This window comes from Convolutriloba macropyga, chromosome 3 (genome assembly GCF_964194025.1).
Source record: "Convolutriloba macropyga chromosome 3, txConMacr16.3, whole genome shotgun sequence".
Lineage (NCBI taxonomy): Eukaryota > Metazoa > Xenacoelomorpha > Acoela > Convolutidae > Convolutriloba > Convolutriloba macropyga.
The window spans coordinates 52,712,252-52,735,509 of NC_134470.1; the positions used below are offsets into that span (position 1 = coordinate 52,712,252).

Genomic DNA, 23,258 nt, shown 5'->3' on the forward strand with positions numbered 1-23,258 from the left:
ATGTTACAAAACAGAAGTTAAAGTTCAAGTCATGTTAAAATTCAAGTTATGTTAAAGTTCAAGTCATGTTAAAGTTCAAGTCATGTTAAAGTTCCAGTCAAAGTTAGAAGACAAAAGTTAAAGTTCAACAGTCTGAGTTTCTTGAAACAGTAGAACCTGCCAAAAGAATGGACCCATTAAAACCTCATCCTCACAATCAAAAGATACTAGGCTTACCATGGAACCCAACAACCGAAACTAAGCTGTTCCGAAAAGTCAAATTAAATGAGGACATAACTCAAAAGAAGCTACTGAGACTTAAAAGGTCCTTATTTGATCCATTTGGTGGTTGCATGGTGGTATGCTGGATTTTTCGGTAAGTAATTCCGGGTAAAGGTAAGTTTTTAAATGCGGGGAACTATTTTGGGGTATGAAATCGAGGGCCCGTAGGTGTGCGTCCGGGTGGGGAGGGGGAGTAGGTAGGTGCGGCGGGGGGGGGGGGGGAGGGGGGTCGATAGGTGGGGCGAGTGTGTGTAGTTTAAATAGGTAGGAGGGACTATTAGGGTGATGTGAAACAAATATTTCGGAGTAACCTTTTGGCCTTGAATTTTACAAGCGGTTGACAATTACTATACACTAGAGATTAAGCTACTGCAAAAGATCAACGTTCGAACGGAAGTCAACGATCGAAAACAGAATTCAAGGTTCGAAAAGAGCAAAGTCAAAGTTCAAGTAATGAACAGACTTCCTAAACAACCTAGCTGGTAGAATATAACCAGCACAAGCTATAACCAATAATCATATCTGAAAACGAAAAACTATTTAAAACGGAAGGGAGTAGGTATGAACAAGGGGATAGCTAAGTGGGGGCGAGGGGGTAGGTAGGCGGGGGCGAGGTGGTAGGTAGGTGGGGGCGGCGATAGCTGCAGGAAGTTTGGGGGAAGGTAGATAGGTGCGGAAGGAGGGGGGGGTTGCAGGGTGGGGGCAGGTGGGTTGTGGGCGCTGAGTAGGTAGGTGGCGGGCTATGTAACTGGGATAGGGACGAAAACGACTGCTATGGGTAGAAAACTTCTCAAAATGACCTTCCGGCATTGAACATTACCAGCAGTAACTAATCAATATATATTAGTAACTGAGCTACTGTTAAGTCCATTGTTCGAAAACAGAAGCCAACGTTCTAAAACAAATCAAAATAACGCGTCATGAAAAAACTAGCTTAAGCTAAAAACCATTGCCAGTAGGATAACGGAAACGACTCGAAGAGTCGTGCAAAATAATCCCTAAATCAAGGTAAATCAAAGAAAAAGCCATTGTTCTATTTGCCTAAAACGGAAATAGCAAAGCGAAAGAAATAACACAAGTGCCCAAGACAACTAAATTCTTTTGAACAAAAATCAGACGCAATTTTCAAATTAAGAATGTGAGTTGGTGGTGGTGCTCAGGGGGTTGGTAGGTGAAAGGGAAAAGTTGGTTATAATGTGGGTATGTCGGGGGGGGGGGGCGTAGGTAGGTGTGTGTGTGGGGTGATCGACAGAATGTGGGGGTAGCTAGTAAGGAGATATGTATAAGGCGGGTGGTAGGTAGGTGTGTGGGGGAAGGTAGATAGGTATAATGTTTGTAGTAATCTGGATAGGCAGGAGGGACTGTTATGGGAACGAAACTTCTCAAAATGTCGATCTTGAACTTCACCGACTAAAAACTATGTATAAATAACTAAGCTAACGTTAAAGTCCAATATTAGCCAGCAGAAGCAACGTTCTAAAACAGAAGGCAATGTTAGAAAACAAAAGTAAAAGTTCAAGTCATGTTAAAGTTCAAGTTAAGTTAAAGTTCAAGTCATGTTAAAGTTCAAGTCATGTTAAAGTTCCAGTCAAAGTTAGAAGACAAAAGTTAAAGTTCAACAGTCTGAGTTTCTTGAAACAGTAGAACCTGCCAAAAGAATGGACCCATTAAAACCTCATCCTCACAATCAAAAGATACTAGGCTTACCATGGAACCCAACAACCGAAACTAAGCTGTTCCGAAAAGTCAAATTAAATGAGGACATAACTCAAAAGAAGCTACTGAGACTTAAAAGGTCCTTATTTGATCCATTTGGTGGTTGCATGGTGGTATGCTGGATTTTTCGGTAAGTAATTCCGGGTAAAGGTAAGTTTTTAAATGCGGGGAACTATTTTGGGGTATGAAATCGAGGGCCCGTAGGTGTGCGTCCGGTTGGAGAGCGTGAGTAGGTAGGTGGGGGGTGTCGATAGGTGGGGGGGGGGTGTCGATAGGTGTAATTACTATACACTAGAGATTAAGCTACTGCAAAAGATCAATGTTCGAACGGAAGTCAACGATCGAAAACAGAATTCAAGGTTCGAAAAGAGCAAAGTCAAAGATCAAGTAATGAACAGACTTCCTAAACAACCTAGCTGGTAGAATATAACCAGCACAAGCTATAACCAAAAAACATATTTGAAAACGAAAAACTATTTAAAACGGAGGGGAGTAGGTATGAACAAGGGGATAGGTAAGTGGGGGCGAGGGGGTAGGTAGGTGGGGGCGAGGTGGTAGGTAGGTGGGGGCGGCGATAGCTGCAGGAAGTTTGGGGGAAGGTAGAAAGGTGCGGAAGGAGGGGGGTTGCAGGGTGGGGGCAGGTGGGTTGTGGGCGCTGAGTAGGTAGGTGGCGGGCTATTTAACTGGGATAGGGACAAACCGACTGCTATGGGTAGAAAACTTCTCAAAATGACCTCTCGGCATTGAACATTACCAGCAGTAACTAATCACTATATATATAGTAACTAAGCTACTGTTAAGTCCATTGTTCGAAAACAGAAGCCAACGTTCTAAAACAAGTCAAAATAACGCGTCATGAACAAACGAGCTTAAGCTAAAAACCATTGCCAGTAGGATAACTGAAACGACTCGAAGAGTCGTGAAATATAATCCCTAAATCAAGGCAAATCAAAGAAAAAGCCATTGTTCTATTTGCCTAAAACGGAAATAGCAAAGCGAAAGAAATAACACAAGTGCCCAAGACCACTAAATTCTTTTGAACAAAAATCAGACGCAATTTTCAAATTAAGGGTGTGAGTTGGTGGTGGTGCTCAGGGGGTTGGTAGGTGAAGGGGAAAAGTTGGTTATAAGGTGGGTATGTCGGGGGGGGGGGCGTAGGTAGGTGTGTGTGGGGGGATCGACAGAATGTGGGGGTAGCTAATAAGGGGATATGTATAAGGCGGGTGGTAGGTAGGTGTTTGGGGGAAGGTAGATAGGTATAATGTTTGTAGTAATCTGGATAGGCAGGAGGGACTGTTATGGGAACAAAACTTCTCAAAATGTCGATCTTGAACTTCACCGACTGAAAACTATGTATAAATAACTAAGCTAACGTTAAAGTCCAATGTTAGCCAGCAGAAGTAACGTTCTAAAACAGAAGGCAATGTTAGAAAACATAAGTTAAAGTTCAAGTCATGTTAAAGTTCAAGTTATGTTAAAGTTCAAGTCATGTTAAAGTTCAAGTCATGTTAAAGTTCCAGTCAAAGTTAGAAGACAAAAGTTAAAGTTCAACAGTCTGAGTTTCTTGAAACAGTAGAACCTGCCAAAAGATTGGACCCATTAAAACCTCAGCCTCACAATCAAAAGATACTAGGCTTACCATGGAACCCAACAACCGAAACTAAGCTGTTCCGAAAAGTCAAATTAAATGAGGACATAACTCAAAAGAAGCTATTGAGACTTAAAAGGTCCTTATTTGATCCATTTGGTGGTTGCATGGTGGTATGCTGGTTTTTTGGGTAAGTAATTGCGGGTAAAGGTAAGTTTATAAATGCGGGGAACTATTTTGGGGTATGGAATTGAGGGGCCGTGCGTGTGCGTCCGGGTGGGGAGGACGAGTAGTTGGGGGGGGGGGGGGTAGATAGGCGGGGCGAGTGTGTGTAGTTTAAATAGGGAGGAGGGACTATTAGGGTGATATGTGAAACAAATATTTCGGAGTAACCTTTTGGCCTTGAAATTTACAAGCAGTTGACAATTACTTTACACTAGAGATTAAGCTACTGCCAAAGATCAATGTTCGAACGAAAGTCACCAATCGAAAACAGAAGTCAACGTTCGAAAAGAGCAGGATCAAAGTTCAAGTAATGAACAGACTTCCTAAACAACCTAGCTGGTAGAATATAACCAGCACAAGCTATAACCAGTACAAACATATCCGAAAACGAAAAACTATTTAAAACGGAGGGGAGTAGGTATGAACAAGGGGATAGGTAAGTGGGGGCGAGGGGGTAGGTAGGCGGGGGCGAGGTGGTAGGTAGGTGGGGGCGGCGATAGCGGCAGGAAGTTTGGGGGAAGGCAGATAGGTGGGGGAGGAGGGAGGTTGCAAAGTGGGGGGAAGGTGGGTTGCGAGCGCTGAGTAGGTAGGTGGCGGGCTATGTAACTGGGATAGGGACGAAAACCACTGCTATGGGTAAAAAACTACTCCAAATGACCTTTCGACATTGAATATTACCAGCAATAACTAATCACTATATATTAGTAACTAAGCTACTGTTAAGTCCATTGTTCGAAAACAGAAGCCAACGTTCTAAAACAAGTCAAAAGAACGCGTCATGAACAAACTAGCTTAAGCTAAAAACCACTGCCAGTAGGATAACGGAAACGACCCGAAGAGTCGTGCAATATAATTCCTAAATCAAGGCAAATCAAAGAAAAAGCCATTGTTCTATTTGCCTAAAACGGAAAAAGCAAAGCGAAAGAAATAACACAAAATCCCAAGACAACTGAATTCTTTTGAACAAAAATCAGACGCAATTTTCAAATTAAGGGTGTGAGTTGGTGGTGGGTCTCAGGGGGTTGGTAGGTGAAGGGGAAAAGTTGGTTATAAGGTGGGTATGTCGGGGGGGGGGGGCGTAGGTAGGTGTGTGTGTGGGGGGATCGACAAAATGTGGGGGTAGCTAATAAGGGGATATGTATAAGGCGGGTGGTAGGTAGGTGGGTGGGGGAAGGTAGATAGGTATAATGTTTGTAGTAATCTGGATAGGCAGGAGGGACTGTTATGGGAACAAAACTTCTCAAAATGTCGATCTTGAACTTCACCGACTAAAAACTATGTATAGACAACTAAGCTAACGTTAAAATCCAATGTTAGCCAACAGAAGTAACGTTCTAACACAGAAGTCAATGTTAGAAAACAAAAGTTAAAGTTCAAGTCATGTTAAAGTTCAGGTCATGTTGAAGTTCAGGTCATGTTAAAGTTCAAGTCATGTTAAAGTTCAAGTCAATGTTAGCAAACAAAAGTTAAAGTTCAACAGTTCTGAGTTTCTTGAAAGAGTAGAATCTGCCAAACGAATGGACCCATTAAAACCTCAGCATCACAATCAAAAGATACTTGGTTTACCATGGAACCCAATTACCGAAACTAAGATGTTCCGAAAAGTCAAATTAAATGAGCACATAATTCAAAAGAAGCTACTGAGACTTAAAAGGTCCTTATTTGATCCATTTGGTTTTATTGCTCACCTTAGTATTCGAAAGCGAGAAGTTTAACAGGCTGCTTGAAACGAGTGACGAAAAAGGATAAAGCCAATTTTGGTTCAAAAATTTCCAGATCTTGTCAGTTTAGGGGAAGAAATCCTAAACTTCATGGATCTACAAATCCCCAGAAAGTACGTTCTGAACAAATCGCTAAGGTTAACTCAACTTCATACCTTTACAGGGTCCTCAGAACTTGTTCCTTCAGCTGTCTGTTACATCAGAATTAATTATTCGGATCTCAGTTAATTGCCGTTAGATTCGTAATAGGGATAGCTGTGTACTTTCGCAATGGGGAGTTGCATGTACTTGTGTATGACATCAACCTAGGCAATTTCTTAATGAGGGAAAGGATATGTATAGAAATCGGCGCAAGCATAATTTGGTGTGCTCTTTATTGGTTGCCAAAACATGAAACGTGACACCAACTTTTAATGCTAACCGCATGGCAAAAAACCTGTATGACGAAACTGGGTTATAGTGTTGACCAAATGACATTGGAGTCTCGATGGATTTCGGGACCGTCGTTCTCGAATAAACAAAAAACAGATTGACCTATGCATCAAATTCTTCAATCTCAGTATGTGAAGATACTAATTTCCCTTCGGTACCTGTACCAGAAACTTGTCGATTTGAAGAGATTTAGCATTTGGAACACAGTTTTACGAGTAATCGCCTTTTGTTTCTTTTTGCCGATGAGTGTAGGAAGCGCATTAAAGAAATCCAATTAGGTCATTATACAAAATCTTATCTGCATGTCATTCAACAACAAAAAACAATTCAAAGCAGAATTCATCGCTTCGAATAAAGGTCATATTTCCACCTCTACCAGATTAAAATCACCATCACAGTTCGTAGACAAAAACAATCAACTAAGCGCGCGAGCCCGTTTGTCAAAAGAAAGCTTCCAGGCGACTTCCCACTATCCGCCGATACTTAATGGCGATAACGTTGCCACCAGGTTTTTAATATAGCAAACACAAACTTAACTATCACTGTGGTCCCGAGCAAAATCGGAACAATCTAATGGACTCTTATGGGATATTTCGTTGTTGAGTTGTAGTGAAGCAGAATTTTGGACACTGCCTTCTATGTCACTCAAAGATCCAAGACATTAGCATTCCTCAAAACGCAGATTTATCTCAGGAAATCTTGCCCGAAAACAATCAATTTGTCTTCGCAACAGCTGGACTTGATTTCAGAGGACCATTTCCTGTTAATAATAATGTCAAGCTTTCTAGTCGTTATGCAAAACAATTTACCTATCTAGTTGTCACAGCGGTCCATCGCGGTTTCGAAGAACCTTATCACCGACTCCGCAATCAACTGCATCAGACGTTTTGTCAGTCGGAGACGAAACCCATCAATTTTATCTCAGACTGCAGCAAATAGTTTGTTGGTCCCAACAACACTCCAGTCTAGCATTGCCGACTTCAAAACGTCAAAATCGTTTGCGGGAAAATTGCAGCTTATTAATTTGTATGGAAGTTTAACCCTCCAGCGGCTTCATATTTCTGAGCAATTTGGGAGCGATTAGTGCAGATATTTAAACTGTCTCGCTATAAGGTCATCCGATCATTAACGTATACTGATGATATTTTATGTGCAGTTACGCGTGAGATAGCAGCAAGAATGAATTCGACCGCTCAAACGTTCCAAGCGATGTAAATGATCCCGTACCTCTTAAGCACAACCAATTTCTTATAGGTAACCTTCCGTCAATGAATTTTTGCGAAAACATCTGCCAGGCCAACAAATTTGTTCTAAATCGAACAAGTTCAAGTAATCTGAAGGTCGATGATTTAGTTTGTATCCTTGAGGACTTCACCCCCGAGGCTGAAGGAGAAGTTATTTCCCGACTAAATCTCGAACCCGAAGACTCTTCGATTACTTTATTTGCCAACGCTCAACTTTTCGGTTGATTCTTGGAAATGCATTTGACACTCCTGATCAACAGCCCGTCTTAACCTATTACTGATATTAATCTGCACAGGTTTGTCTCAAAGACCTCTTGCTCCCATTTGCCACCTACGATTACTTCGGTTGGTTATTACGTTTATTAAATTAGGGGGCTAGTTTTCACGAACCACCAGATTAATTTTCAACCATATGATTCAATTACCGTTACTTTAAATTTATTCTCAACTTTCAATTTATTCAGCTGGATGGTTGATTCAAAACGTCGCACTTCATCTGTATTATTCTTTCGTTGCAAACCTGCAAGTGAACCGGCGATGGCAAGGACACTTTTGGTCTACTTTGGAAAGAAAAGCCTGCAAAAAACCGACAACAGTCATCTCAAAAACTGACGGAAGTAGCCGATATCTTTGAAACCCTTTTCATTGCAACAAAAAAAGCAGAAAAAATCAATTTTGATCTTATTTTAATAGTACAAAAACCTAGTCGTTCTGAGGGAGCTCCCCCTCCCAACATAAGTCATTCACAAGTGTCAACACAAAAAAAACAACGAAAAGGGAACAACAAAAATACTAATATGGTATTGAATCAGTATAAGCGATGAAAGGCTTTTAAAATACATCGAAAAACCAAATAGAATCATTTCCTAGAAAGGCGAAGATTTTAAGCAAAAGGACATCAGAAGAATAAGGCAGCAAAAAACCACTAACCGAGTCAAAGTCTTATATACAACTAATATATAATTGAAACACAGATGAAATCACTATTGCTTCATGAGAAGGCCATTGAGAAATTTTCTTATTTGGCTTAAGCATTAAGATATCAAAACGAACAATAACTACAGTCAAAATTGGAATTATAGCCAAATTCATAAAAACCGATAACAATGAACTGAAATCATTAACTACTAATTGCCTCCTTCTAAAGCGGACCAGACTTACTAAAACAGATTCTAATTGACAGACATTAAAAATTCAACAAATACGGTCAATTCTCAAAAATTCACTAAAAATGTGATAACAGATAGCATAAAAGTAAAAAATCATTACCTGCCCACTGACGTCTGAAATCAGTTATCAACGAATTTACGTTTCAAACTGCTATCGTGAAAGGATTCAAACTGCTCTTGTCAAACAGCTCTCAAACAAATGAACAACCCAATGGCTACAAAAAAACTGAAGAATGAGAAAAGAGCTAAAAAGCGTTCAACAATGAAAAACGGCAGAAACAGCTCAAATAACATCTCAAAGTCTCATATTTACATTATACGGTGAAAAAAGCTGGCAGACATACTAGTACTAGCCAAACTAATTGAGACAATACCTTTGGCCGAAAAGGTTAAAGAGTTAAAACTAAAAAAACCGCGTTGAAGAAACGGCACGTGATCAAAAACATTTCTCGCTTATCGGAAATGTTTTTCACGCTTATTTTCCTTGCGCTTTCATAGAACACTGCATTAAAACTCTGTCTTTCTCCCTTGACTTTTCTTTAGCAGATTGACCAAAACACTCAAAGCCATAGCCAGAAGAATTTCGGGAACGACTCGAAGTAGAAAATTGACCATCCCAACCGACCTACTGAACCGCTTATATAATTATACTAAACATTCGAAACAAAAACAGGAAAAACATGAGAAAAATAACAGACTACAACTGATAGAGCATCTGGTAAATTTTACCAAAGATACTTCTCCCAAAAATAGGTCTTGGTAAAAGACCTTGTAATACGGTTAGCTTGCAACAATATGATACCAATTGACAGGTAACCTAAGAAAAATGATTCAGAGAAAGGTAACGAAGGACAGCAGGAAAAATATTCTCAGAAAAATTCTCTACAAAAAGCTATAATGCAACTTCCCAATAACTAATCAGCAAAGAATTCGAAACATAGCCGGCAGATTGCCGGAAAATATACGCACACCGGGATTGCAACAGAAAAGAAAGGAGAAAATTTTCCTAAGATTCAAAAATCGTTCTAATTCAGCGTACAGTTTCAGCTAGATTATAAACCTATACTTACTACAGCTTCTAAACTGAAGGGTATAAAGCTTAATACCAAAAGCAGCCAGCAATCGCTCTAATTAACTTCGATTATAAACCGACAAATGTCGGAAGAATTGCTCCTGAAAGAGAGGCGGGGCAATTTAATTCAGGCGCTGTAGTCTAGCTCAAGTGTTCTTTATGGGTGCAAAAATAATTTCCCCTGCCGGGATTCGAGCCATTGACCTCCCGATCCACAACCACACGCACTATCCACTGCGCCATAAATCACTCAAGGTTACTATGCTACAACCGACTTTTTATTAGCAACAAGCTTTACTTCGGAGTGAGATGAATGCAGGTCACTCAAAAATGAAGAACAAAAGCGTGACAAAGTCACATGGGAAGTCAAAGAATGTTCTAGAAGAAAAGCGCAAAATTGTCCAGCGAAAAACTTGCATAAAAAGACACACGTTTACAATAATTGGTACGAACTTCGTTCAAGAGCAATTAAACATACCCGGCAGATTGCCGGAAAATAGCCGCCGTTGATTCCCATGACTCTATTGGGATTGAAAGGAAAGAAAAATTGAACAAATTGATTTTTAAACAAACATTTTTAACTGCGATTTATTTTGACGTCATTTCGTAATTGAAAATACTCCTGTCTCTCAGTGAGAGGCTACAGGGTCTAGCATCAATACCAATAGTCACTATGGATAGTAACTAAAACTTATGAGAACAAAGTTCAAGTACAGGACATCTAAAATAGTCTTTATGGATTTATACCGTTTCTATTTCTGACTTTGATTTTTTGAAACTGACTCTCTTCATTTTGAATTGCTTTGCTGAGCAGCTGCTAATTAAAAGGACTTTGAGCAGAATGACAGAAGAGTGAAACTAGCCTAGAGAAGTCAAACAGATTTCACGCAAAATGTCGAAAAAGCGGCAAAATGGCTAAAACAAAAAAAAGTTCGACGGAGTAAAAAAAAAGGAGCGCTATAATAGCCAACTGAGAAGATGAGCGCAGCTATTAATAAACTAATGCACTATCTCTTAGTGACCGGGATTTATAGGTTTATCTCGTTTCTTTTAATTTTGCTCTTTTGACATTGACCGTAATCACTACATTGCGTAATTCAATGCGTAAAATAATTTAGAATCCTTTTAGTTGATACAGTGAGCGAGGTTAGTCAGAAGTCAAACGTGAAAATTGTGACTTATGTTAAACGAAAAACGTGGTCAAAAGGTAAAGCGAATTTGAAAAAAGGAGAGCGCCTAAATAATATCCGTAAGGCTGACGGCGGTTATTGAACAAAAATAAAACAACAAATTCGTGGCAAATTTTCACGAGTTCAAAAACAATTTTCGAATACAGAATTTCTAATATACTCAATTTCTGTTCAGTAAACCAGAAAACAAACCAGACGAATTGCTGGAAAACAGCTGCCTGTAGTTTCCCTACACGCGATTGGGATTGAACGGAAGAAAATGACGTAAATGATTTTTGTGAGGAAAAACAAAGTATTAATTATGTTGTATTAATTAGTCAGAATTCAAACATGAAAATTGTGATTTATGTAAAACGAACGTAATCAAAACGAAAAGCGAATTAAAAGGAGAGCGCCTAATAAAAAGCCGTTTGAGAGGTTTACTCCGGCTATAAATCCACACTTCTCATAGATCAGTCACACATCCGATACTTGGCAGAGAAATATGACCAGAAAAATTGTAAAAAACTGGAAAAAAGAATTTTGTAGAATTTATTTTAGTGAAAAAGGCCATGTTTAGCTATAGCAATTGTCATTTTATAGCAACACTAACTAAAGAATAGCTGGTAATTAAGACTTGATCAAGAAACATAACAAGCCAAACGTCGGGCGAAATGCTCTCAAACGACAGGCGGTTGGCTCTCTTTGGTAGTAGCCAGCTGTGGCTTAAGGAATCTAGCATTATGTGGGTGTGACTGAAGTGGGTGGGTGGGGGGGGTGTCAAAAAGGGTTATCTATTTGCACAATTCTCTCAAAAACATTTTTCAAAGTCAAAAAGTCATTGACTGATCGAAGCGCATGATCACAAAACTTCTCTAGCTCAGAAGAAATTAGTTCGCACGGCAATTTTACTCTTTCGCTTTTAGATCAAAACGCCGTCTGAACAAATAGTACTTCCGGTAAAAAAAACCTTAAGAACATAGCCGGCAGCTTGCAGGAAAATAGCCGCGATAGACGCTTGTGGCATTCCATGAATTGAAACAACTAAAGAAATAAGATAGACAGATCGACCACCAGTCCTTTTATAGACCACTACACTTTTTGGTTTAGATTCGGACTGTCAATTTTTTTGACACATACGGTTTATAGGGAAAAAGCGCTAATAGAGCTTTTTCAAAATTGATATTCGAAAGCAAAAACTCAAGACTAATACTCAAGAACAAGCGCATATAAGTTTGTCACTTTTTAGATGAAAACGTTTGATCTTTAACTAAAATGTTCATAAAAATTAAAATTCCATAAGCGAGTTCAGAAGTCATTTTTGTGAGTGAGGTCGGTCACGCAAATGACCTAAAAGCAGAAATGACGTCACACATACAGATTTTAACTGTAAAGCTATACAAGTCACTGAAGTCAATTCCAGGAAGTCAGGTTGTAAGAATCATCGATGGAGACGACGAATTAATAAAAACATAGCAGGACAAGTCCTGACGTACAATTCAAAGAATTGTCATTGACTAAACAGAAAAACTAGACCTAGAACGGACTATGAGTGAATTGAGAAAACCCTTTATAAAAAATCAGATCGAAAAAGAAAAAAAACAGAAAATCAACGTCAAAATGCCGCATGTGAACAAAAAAAAACCACTAGCGAGAAATAATTCAATAGCGAGAAATTTGATTCAAACAACAAACTAGGCCTAGAATGAGCTGTGAATGGATTGGAAAAACCATTTAAAGAAACATCCGATCCAAAAAATAAAAAAAACAGTAAAAATAAGAGTGAAATCGCCGCATGTGAACGAAAAACCACTACCGAGAAACCGATTTCTGTTCAAACTCCGTTTTCTCACTCTACTTTAAAATTAGAGCCAAAAAAATTCACGCCGCAAAACCACTCGCTTTTTCGCTCCATTTCCTGTTTCGGCGTGACCAAAATCACTACTCCAATTTGACTTCAAAAATCATGAAAATGTGTGAACAGATCTTAAAAAAAAGACAGCGCCCCAATACAATTCAAATTCTTTGAATTGTAAAAAAACCACGATGTCCCCAATAATAGCCGCTATCGCTTCGCGGCTATTAAAAACCAATACTCCTCTTCGAGTCGTAAAAAAGACAGCGCCCCAATACAATTCAAATTCTTCGAATTGTAAAAAAAAATAGGAGCGCTATAATAGCCGGCTGAGAAGCTGAGGCCGCTATTAAAAATATACTCCAACAAAATTGCCGATCAAAAAAATAAGCACCACCAATACTTCTCTTCGAGGCGTTATAAAAATAGATCCCATAAATCCTCTTCGGGTCATAAAAAGGCATATACGTTTACAATAATTTCTTCAAACTTCGTTCGAGAGCAATTAATAACCGGGATTTCGGAAACTGAGACGGTGTTAGAAACTGGTGTCGTCATCAGACATCTGCATCTATATTTAGTCGTCAGAGTATTTAATAGCTTTAATCGTTTCGAGCGTTCAATCAGTGCCATATTTTTGAATTAAACAAATTCAAGAATTAAATCAAAGTGCGTTATTTGTATCTTACCAGTCAAGTGTTACTTACCACCGTATTGATTGGCGACGTTTCTTTCCTCCCTCGCGATGGTCTGCTGCCTGCGCTAGCTTCTTGTTCCTCTTTCTAAAGCAAAATAAAGCAAAACGTATAAAACGCAACTTCCAGAAGCATTCTGCTGATTTTCAAAAATTCGTAGACAGATAATTTAAGACTACCTTAACTATTAGGTTGCATCAGTGTGCGGATCTTGGATATCGTTTTGAGTAGGTATTGCTTTCTTGTTTTCTATAAAGCTTGCAAGAACTTAATTAAAATATTTGGGCATAAACGAAATTCTGTCCATCTGAATTACGCTTTGCGACGCCAGCATTGAGTCACAGTGATGATAAAATCTCGCACACTGTTTTTGCGGATTCCCAAGTGATTATGAAAACTTGCGGGAAGAGGTGCGTTCTATAATAGTCCCACCTTTTTCCATACAAAAGAAGAAAGGAGGTTTGGATCTCCGAAGGGGTTGTCCACTGCTGTATACCCAATTTGTTCCTCGTCCCAGCCGAGCTTCTGCCTCCGTTTCAGCTCTTTCTGCTGCTTCTTCTGCAATCTGAAATAATCACAGAGTCAAAATTAACACAAAACTGACAGCTAACAATATATAAACAATATAACAACATATACAACAAAGTCAGACTGTCGGAAAAAACCGCAATGGATTCCCTGCCCTCAATTGTGAATGAAAAATTGACAAAATTCCTTTTCGAGTAATAATACCACAAATTTGCAGCACTTTTGATTTGAAAACGTAGTCAAGCTTAAGCCTGCTTCACCATAGAGGATACGAAACATCTACCAGCAGCAAAAGACCAAAAGACCATAACAACGCGTTTATCCCGTTTCTGATTTCATTTCATCCGAATTGAACAGGAAGAGAAAACTAGCCTAGAGAAGTCAGCAAAATTTTTTGCTTTCAAAAACATTCCAACGCGCGAAAAGCGTAACAAGAAACAAAACTTTTGGCTGATGGAGTCATTCAAAATAGATAAATCCCAAAGGGGAAATTGAAAAGCTTGACCACGGTAAAGTTTTTGTTTTTCGGTACAATTTAGCCAAAAACAAACTTCAAACAACAATCTGAAAAAACGTTCCAACAAATCAACTATTCAAAATTCAGCTCAAATGGGATGCAACAGGACAGAAAATCTTCAGACGCCATGAGAAATCAAAAATCAGCCGGTGGTGCATTAACTCATCGCATGTTTGTAAAAAATGTCAAAGGAATACAAAACCAATATCAAGAAAACATTGCAAACATTAGTCACTCAAAACAAGTATTGAACAAAATTTCGATAACTTCAGAACTGAACAACGCAGTGGCAGTGAACTTAATACAGTACAGAAGCCAAGAGAAAAAAGCAGCAAATGCTTCTTTAAGATATTGATTATGGAAACTCAAGCCTTGAATAACTGAATTTCAAGCAAATCGTGGAAAACATAAGTGACTCAAAACAGTCAGTGAACTTAAATTAACAACTTTCACTAGGGCAGCAACAAATTAAGCATTAGAGAGTTCAGAGGCCTTCAGAAATCTTGAGTCAGTTATTTGTGAATTGAGTCAACGCACAAATAAGGAATATCAAAGCATCTTAGAAACGAAACAACAAATCAAAAATAGTTGAACAATTAACCATTTAACAAAATTCAGTTCAAAAGGGAAGCAACTGAATATAAAATCTTCAGACGCCATGAGAAATCATAATCTGCCGGTGCTGCATTTAGTCATCACATGTTTATTAAAAAAAGTCAAAGTAATGCCAAATCAAAATCCAGAAAAAGTTTGCTAAAAGTTTCTACACACAATTTTTAAACGAAATTTCGATACTTTCAGAATGAAAAAAAACGAACTGAACCCAATAGAGTACATAAACCATGCAAAGGGATTGTGGTTCTTTTAGTAATTATATATCAGTTAAAGAAATTCAGAGCCTTGAAAAACTGAATTTCAAACAAATCGTGGGAGGCATTAGTGACTCAAAAGAAGTATTAAACAAAACTTTGATAATTTCAGAATGAAACAACAGAGTGGACTTGATAGAGAACAAAAGCCAAGAGAAAGAATTCGGATAGACAAACTTTAAATGAGAATCTGGAAACAGCCCAACACATCAACAACATTAAGTTCAAAAGGGAAGCACAAGAACAGAAGCAACAGTACAACACATCTTCACAAGCCATGAAAACACTTAATCAGCCGCTGGTGCATTTAGTCATGACAAGTTTCCAAAAATCTCAAAAGAATACAACCAACATCAAGAAAACTTTGCGAACATTAGTCACACAAAACAAGTATTGATCAAAATTCCGATAATTTCAGAATGAAAAAAATGAACCGAACTCAATAATGTAAATAAACAAGAAACATTTCAGACACCATGGTACAACTTAATTTAGTCTTTGATAAAAAAGGAATATCAGTCATCGGATAAACCGACTTTAAATGAGAACATGGAAACATTCCAACACATCAACTCTAACAAAATTCAGTTCAAAAGGAAAGCACAGGAACAGAAGCAACAGAACAACACATCTTCACAAGCCACGAAATTAACTAATCGGCCGAAGGTGCGTTTAGTCATAACAAGATTCTAAAAAGAGTCAAAGTATTGCCAAATCAAAATCCAGAGCGATTTTGCTAACAGTCACTATAAACAAGTACTGATCAAAATTCCGAGGACTTCAGAATGAAAAAATGGACCGAACTCAATAGTGTAAATACGCCATTTAAAAAGATTCTCCAATAGGTGCTTTCTTAAAGTTATAAATTCGTTAAACAACATCAGAGCCTTGAAAAACTGAATTTTAAATAAATCGTGGGAAACATTAGTGACTCAAAACAAGCATTAAACAAAACTTCGACAATTTCAAAATGAAACAACAGACTGAACCTGATAGACTACAGAAGCCACGAGAAACCATTGTCCAACATGAGGTTCTTTTAGTCTCTCTCTCTCTCTCTCTCTCTCTCTCTCTCTTTATATATATATATATATATATATATATATATATATATAAATCAGAGCCTTGCGGAACTGAAATTCAAACAAATCGTGTGACACCTTAGGGACTCAAAAGCAGTCAATTATCATATATTTAGAACACGTTTCAAAAGGACAGCAGCAGAAAAAACAAAAAACATTTCAGACACGATTATACAATTTGATTTAGTCTTTGATAAATAAGGAATATCAGGCATTGGATAAACAAATTTCAAATGAGAATCTGGAAACAGTCCAACACATCAACTCTTTAACAACATTCAGTTCAAAAGAGAAGCACAAGAACAGAAGCAACAGAACAACACATCTTCACAAGCCATGAAATTAATCAATCGGCCGCAGGTGCTTTTAGTCATAACAAGAGTCTAAAAAGAGTCAAAGTATTGCCAAATCAAATTCCAGAGCGACTTTGCTAACAGTCACTATACACAAGTATTGACCAAAATTGCGATAATTTCAGAATGAAAAAATGGACTGAAGTCAATAAAGTAAATACACCATTCAAAAAGATTGTCCAATAGGTGGTTCTTTTAGTAATTACAAATTTGTTAAAGAACATCAGAGTCTTGAAAAACTGAATTTGAAATAAATTGTGGGAAACATTAGTGACACAAATTTCGTATTAAACGAAATTTTGACAAATTCAGAATGAAACAACAGATGGGACTTGATAGAGTACAGAAGCAATAAGAAAACATTGTCCAGCAGGTGGTTTTTTTAGTCATTAGATATTAATTTGAAATATCAGAGCTTTGCAAAACTGAATTCCAAACAAATCGTGGGAAACTTTAGGGACTCAAAAACAGTCAATGATCATATGCTTAGAACAAGTTTCAAAAGGGCAGCAGCAAAATAAACAAGAAACATTTCAGACACCATGGTACAATTTGATTTAGTCTTTGATAAAAAAGGAATATCAGTCATCGGATAAACCAACTTTAAATGAGAACATGGAAACATTCCAACACATCATTTAACAACATTCAGTTAAAAAGAGAAGCACAAGAACAGAAGCAACAGAACAACACATCTTCACGAGCCATCAAATTAACTAATCGGCCGCAGGTTCTTTTAGTCATAACATGTTTCTAAAAGGAGTCAAAGTATTGCCAAATCAAAATCCAGATCGACTTTGCTAACAGTCACTATGCAGAAGTATTGATCAAAATGTCGATAATTTCAGAATGAAAAAAATGTACTGAAGTCAATGAAGTAAATACATCATTCAAAAAGACTGTCCAATAGGTGGGTCTTTTAGTAATAATAAATTTGTAAAAGAACATCAGTAGCTTGAAAAACTGAATTTGAAAAAAAAATGGTGGGAAACATTAGTGACTCAAAACAAGTATTAAAGGAAATTTCGACAAATAGTGATGAAACAACGGACTGAACTTGATAGAGTACAGAAGCCATAAGAAAACAATTTCCAGCATGTGGTTTTTTTAGTCATTATATATGAATTTAAAAAAATCAGAGCTTTGCAAAACTGAACTTCAAATAAATCGCGGGAAAGTTTAGGGACTCAAAAACAGTCAATGATCATACGATTAGAAGAATTTTCAAAAGGGCAGCAGCTAAATAAACAAAAAACATCTCACACATCATGATACAAGTTGATTTAGTCTATGATAAATAAGGAACATCAATCATCGTACCAAAGAACTTCAAAGGAGAATCTGGAAACAGTCCAACACATCAACTCTTTAACAACAGTCAGTTAAAAATAGAAGCGAAAGAACCGAAACAACAGAACAACACATCTTCACGAGCCATGAAATTAATCAATCGGCTGTAGGTGCTTTTAGTCATAACATATTTCTAAAAAGAGTCAAAGTATTGCCAATTCAAAACAAAGAGCGACTTTGCTAACAGTCAATATACACAAGTATTGATCAAAAGTTCGATAATTTCAGAATGAAACAACAGATGGGACTTGATAGAGTACAGAAGCAATAAGAAAACATTGTCCAGCAGGTGGTTTTTTTAGTCATTAGATATTAATTTAAAAAAAATCAGAGCTTTGCAAAACTGAATTCCAAACAAATCGTGGGAAACTTTAGGGACTCAAAAACAGTCAATGATCATATGCTTAGAAAAAGTTTCAAAAGGCAGCAGCAGAAGAAACAAGAAACATTTCAGACACCATGATACAATTTGATTTAGTCTTTGATAAACAAAGAATATCAATCATCGGATAAACCAACTTCAAATGAGAACATGGAAACATTCTAACACATCAACTCTTTAACAACATTCAGTTAAAAAGAGAAGCACAAGAACAGAAGCAACAGAACAACACATCTTCACAAGCTATGAAATTAATCAACCGGCTGTAGGTGCTTTTAGTCATAACAAGATTCTAAAGAGAGTCAAAGTATTGCCAATTCAAAATCCAGAGCGACTTTGCTAACAGTCACTATACACAAGTATTGATCAAAATGTCGATAATTTCAGAATGAAAAAATTTACTGAAGTCAATAAAGTCAAAACATCATTCAAAAAGATTGTCCAATAGGTGGTTCTTTTAATAATAAGAAATTTGTAAAAAAAACATCAGTAGCTTGAAAAACTGAATTTGAAAAAAAAATGGTGGGAAACATTAGTGACTCAAAACAAGTATTAAAGGAAATTTCGACAAATAGTGATGAAACAACGGACTGAACTTGATAGAGTACGAAGCCATAAGAAAACAATTTCCAGCATGTGGTTTTTTTAGTCATTATATATGAATTTAAAAAAATCAGAGCTTTGCAAAACTGCATTTCAAACAAATCGTGGGAAAGTTTAGGGACCCAAAAACAGTCAATCATACGATTAGAACAAGTTTCAAAAGGACAGCAGCAGAATAAACAAAAAACATCTCAGGCATCATGATACAATTTGATTAAGTCTTTGATAAATAAGGAATATCAAGCATCGGATAAGCGAATTTCAAATGAGAATCTGGAAACAGTCCAACACATCAACTCTTTAACAAAATTCAGTTCAAAAGAGAAGCACAAGAACAGAAGCAACAGAACAACACATCTTCACAAGCTATGAAATTAATCAATCGGTCGTAGGTGTTTCAGTCATAACAAGATTTTAAAAAGTATTGCCAAATCAAAATCCAGAGCGACTTTGCTACCAGTCACTATACACAAGTATTAATCAAAATTTAAATAATTTCAGAATGAAAATGGACTGAACTCAGTAGTGTAAAAACGCCATACAAAAATATTCTCCATTAGGTGGCTCTTTTTTAATGATATATTCGTTAAACAAAATCAGAGCCTTGAAAAACTGAATTTGAAAAAAATCGTGGGAAACATTAGTGACTCAAAACAAGTATTAAAGGAAATTTCGACAATTAGAGAATGAAACAACGGACTGAACTTGATACAGTACAGAAGCCAAAAGAAAACAATTTCCAGCATGTGGTTTTTTAGTCACTATATATGAATTTTAAAAAAATCAGAGCTTTGCAAAACTGAATTTCAAACAATTCGTGGGAAAGTTTCGGGACCCAAAAACAGTCAATGATCATACGATTAGAACAAGTTTCAAAAGGGCAGCAGCAGAATAAACAAAAAACATCTCAGACATCATGATACAAGTTGATTTAGTCTATGATAAATAAGGAACATCAATCATCGGACAAACGAACTTCAAAGGAGAATCTGCAAACTGTCCAATACATCAACTCATTAACAACATTCAGCTAAAAAGAGAAGCAAAAGAACCGAAACAACAGAACAACACATCTTCAGGAGCCATGAAATTAATCAATCGGCTGTAGGTGCTTTTAGTCATAACATATTTCTAAAAAGAGTCAAAGTATTGCCAATTCAAAATCCAGAGCGACGATAATTTCAGAATGAAGAAGAAATGGACTTATCACAATAGTGTAAAAACGCCATTCAAAAATATTCTCCAACAGGTGGTTATTTTTTAATGATAAATTCGTTAAACAAAATCAGAGCCTTGAAAAACTGAATTTGAAACAAAACGCGGGAAACATTAGTGATTCAAAACAAGTAACAAATAAAATTTAGATATATTCAGAATAAAACAATGGACTGACCTTAAAAATTTCGAAAAGTTAGTAGAAGACAAAACAAAACTTCAGACGCCATGGCATTTATTGAGTCAATCGGAGGTGTCTTCACTCAACACATAAATAGGGTAAATCAAAGAATTGGAAAAACGAACTTCAAACATCAACCTGGAAAAAATAGTCCAACAAAATCAACTATTTCTAATTCAGTTCAAAAGAAGCAACAGAAAAAAACATTATCAGGCGCCATGAGAAATCATAAGTCAGCCGGTGGTGCATTTAGTCGTCACATATTCTTAAAAAATGTCAGGAAAAGAAAAACAATATTCTGAAACCCATTGCTAACATCAGTCTTAAATCAAAAATTAAACAAACAAAATATCAATAATTTTTCAATGGGAGCAGCAAACATAATTTAGTAGAGCACAGAAGTGTTGAGAAAAAATTTACAGGTGATTGTCTTAGTCAAGGCATAATAATTAAACAAGATCGGAGCCCTGAAAAACTGAATTTCAAAGAAATCGTGAGAAAACATTAAAGACTCAAAACAGTAAATTGACATAAATTTATAAATTTCAAAAGGTCAGAAGAAAAACGGAAGTTCGGACGCCATAACATATTGACTCAATCAGAGGTGTCTTCACTAAACACATAAATAGGGAAAATCAAAGCATTGGAAAAACGAACTTCAAAAATCAACCTGGAAAAAATAGTCCAACAAAATCAACTATTTCTTATTCAGTTCAAAAGAAGATACAGAAAAAAACTTTTTCAGACGCCATAACAAATCATAAGTCAGCCGGTGGTGCATTTAGTCATCACGTACTCTTAAAAAATGTCAGGAAAAGAAAAACAATATTCCGAAACCAATTGCTAACATCAGTCTTAAATCAAAAAATAAACAACAAAATATCAATAATTTTTCAATGGGAGCAGCAAACATAAATTAATAGAGCACAGAAGTCATGAGAAAAATTCACAGGTGAATGTCTTAGTCAGGGCATAATAATTAAACAAGATCGGAGCCCTGAAAAACTGGATTTCAAACAAATCGTGAGAAAACATTAAAGACTCAAAACAAGAAAAAGACATAAATTTAAAATTTTCAAAAGGTCAGAAGAAAAACGGAAGTTCAGACGCCATGACATATATTGACTCAATCAGAGGTGTCTTCACTAAACACATAAATAGGGAAAATCAAAGCATTAGAGAAACGAACTTCAAACATCAACCTGGAAAAAAGAGTCCAACAAAATCAACTATTTCTAATTCAGTTCAAAAGAAGCAACAGAAAAAAAACATTTTCAGACGCCATGAGAAATCATAAGTCAGCCGGTGGTGCATTTAGTCGTCACATATTCTTAAAAAATGTCAGGAGAAGAAAAACAATATTCTGAAACCCATTGCTAACATCAGTCTTAAATCAAAAATTAAACAAACAAAATATCAATAATTTTTCAACGGGAGCAGCAAACATAATTTAGTAGAGCACAGAAGTGTTGAGAAAAATTTTACAGGTGATTGTCTTAGTCAAGGCATAATAATTAAACAAGATCGGAGCCCTGAAAAACTGAATTTCAAACAAATCGTGAGAAAACATTAAAGACTCAAAAAAGTAAATTGACATAAATTTATAAATTTCAAAAGGTCAGAAGAAAAACGGAAGTTCGGACGCCATAACATATTGACTCAATCAGAGGTTTCTTCACTAAACACATAAATAGGGAAAATCAAAGCATTGGAAAAACGAACTTCAAAAATCAACCTGGAAAAAATAGTCCAACAAAATCAACTATTTCTTATTCAGTTCAAAAGAAGATACAGAAAAAAACTTTTTCAGACGCCATGACAAATCATAAGTCAGCCGGTGGTGCATTTAGTCATCACGTACTCTTAAAAAATGTCAGGAAAAGAAAAACAATATTCCAAAACCAATTGCTAACATCAGTCTTAAATCAAAAAATAAACAACAAAATATCAATAATTTTTCAATGGGAGCAGCAAACATAAATTAATAGAGCACAGAAGTCATGAGAAAAATTCACAGGTGAATGTCTTAGTCAGGGCATAATAATTAAACAAGATCGGAGCCCTGACAAACTGAATTTCAAACAAATCGTGAGAAAACATTAAAGACTCAAAACAGTAAAAAGACATAAATTTAAAATTTTCAAAAGGTCAGAAGAAAAACGGAAGTTCAGACGCCATGACATATATTGACTCAATCAGAGGTGTCTTCACTAAACACATAAATAGGGAAAATCAAAGCATTAGAGAAACGAACTTCAAACATCAACCTGGAAAAAAGAGTCCAACAAAATCAACTATTTCTAATTCAGTTCAAAAGAAGCAACAGAAAAAAAAACATTTTCAGACGCCATGAGAAATCATAAGTCAGCCGGTGGTGCATTTAGTCGTCACATATTCTTAAAAAATGTCAGGAAAAGAAAAACAATATTCTGAAACCCATTGCTCAAATAAGTCTTAAGTCAAAAATTAAACAAACAAAATATCAAAAATTTTTCAATGGGAGCAGCAAACATAATTTAGTAGAGCACAGAAGTGGTGAGAAAAATTTTACAGGTGAACGTCTTAGTCAAGGCATAATAATTAAACAAGATCGGGGCCCTGAAAAACTGAATTTCAAACAAATCCTGAGAAAACATTAAAGACTCAAAACAGTAAATTGACATAAATTTAAAAATTTCAAAAGGTCAGAAGAAAAACGGAAGTTCGGACGCCATGACATATTGACTCAATCAGAGGTGTCTGCACTAAACACATAAATAGGGAAAATCAAAGCATTGGAAAAATGAACTTCAAACATCAACCAGGAAAAAATAGTCCAACAAAATCAACTATTTCTTATTCAGTTCAAAAGAAGCAACAGAAAAAAAAACATTTTCAGACGCCATGACAAATCATAAGTCAGCCGGTGGTGCATTTAGTCATCACGTACTCTTAAAAAATGTCAGAGGAAAAGAAAAACAATATTCCGAAACCCATTGCTAACATCAGTCTTACATCAAAAAATAAACAACAAAATATCAATAATTTTTCA

The 23,258-nt window shown here is 36.6% G+C and overlaps 1 protein-coding gene across 1 annotated transcript in view; it reads right to left on the bottom strand.

Annotated features, from left to right (window-relative positions):
• Positions 1 to 23,258, bottom strand: part of LOC142336274 (splicing factor Cactin-like) — a 140,103-nt gene that overhangs the window by 78,255 nt on the left and 38,590 nt on the right. The window contains exons 3-4 of the mRNA XM_075384970.1: positions 13,580 to 13,712; positions 13,160 to 13,234 (exon numbers count right to left, since the gene is read on the bottom strand). Coding sequence (XP_075241085.1) covers positions 13,160 to 13,234; positions 13,580 to 13,712 — 208 coding nt within the window. The remainder of the gene's footprint in view (positions 1 to 13,159; positions 13,235 to 13,579; positions 13,713 to 23,258) is intronic.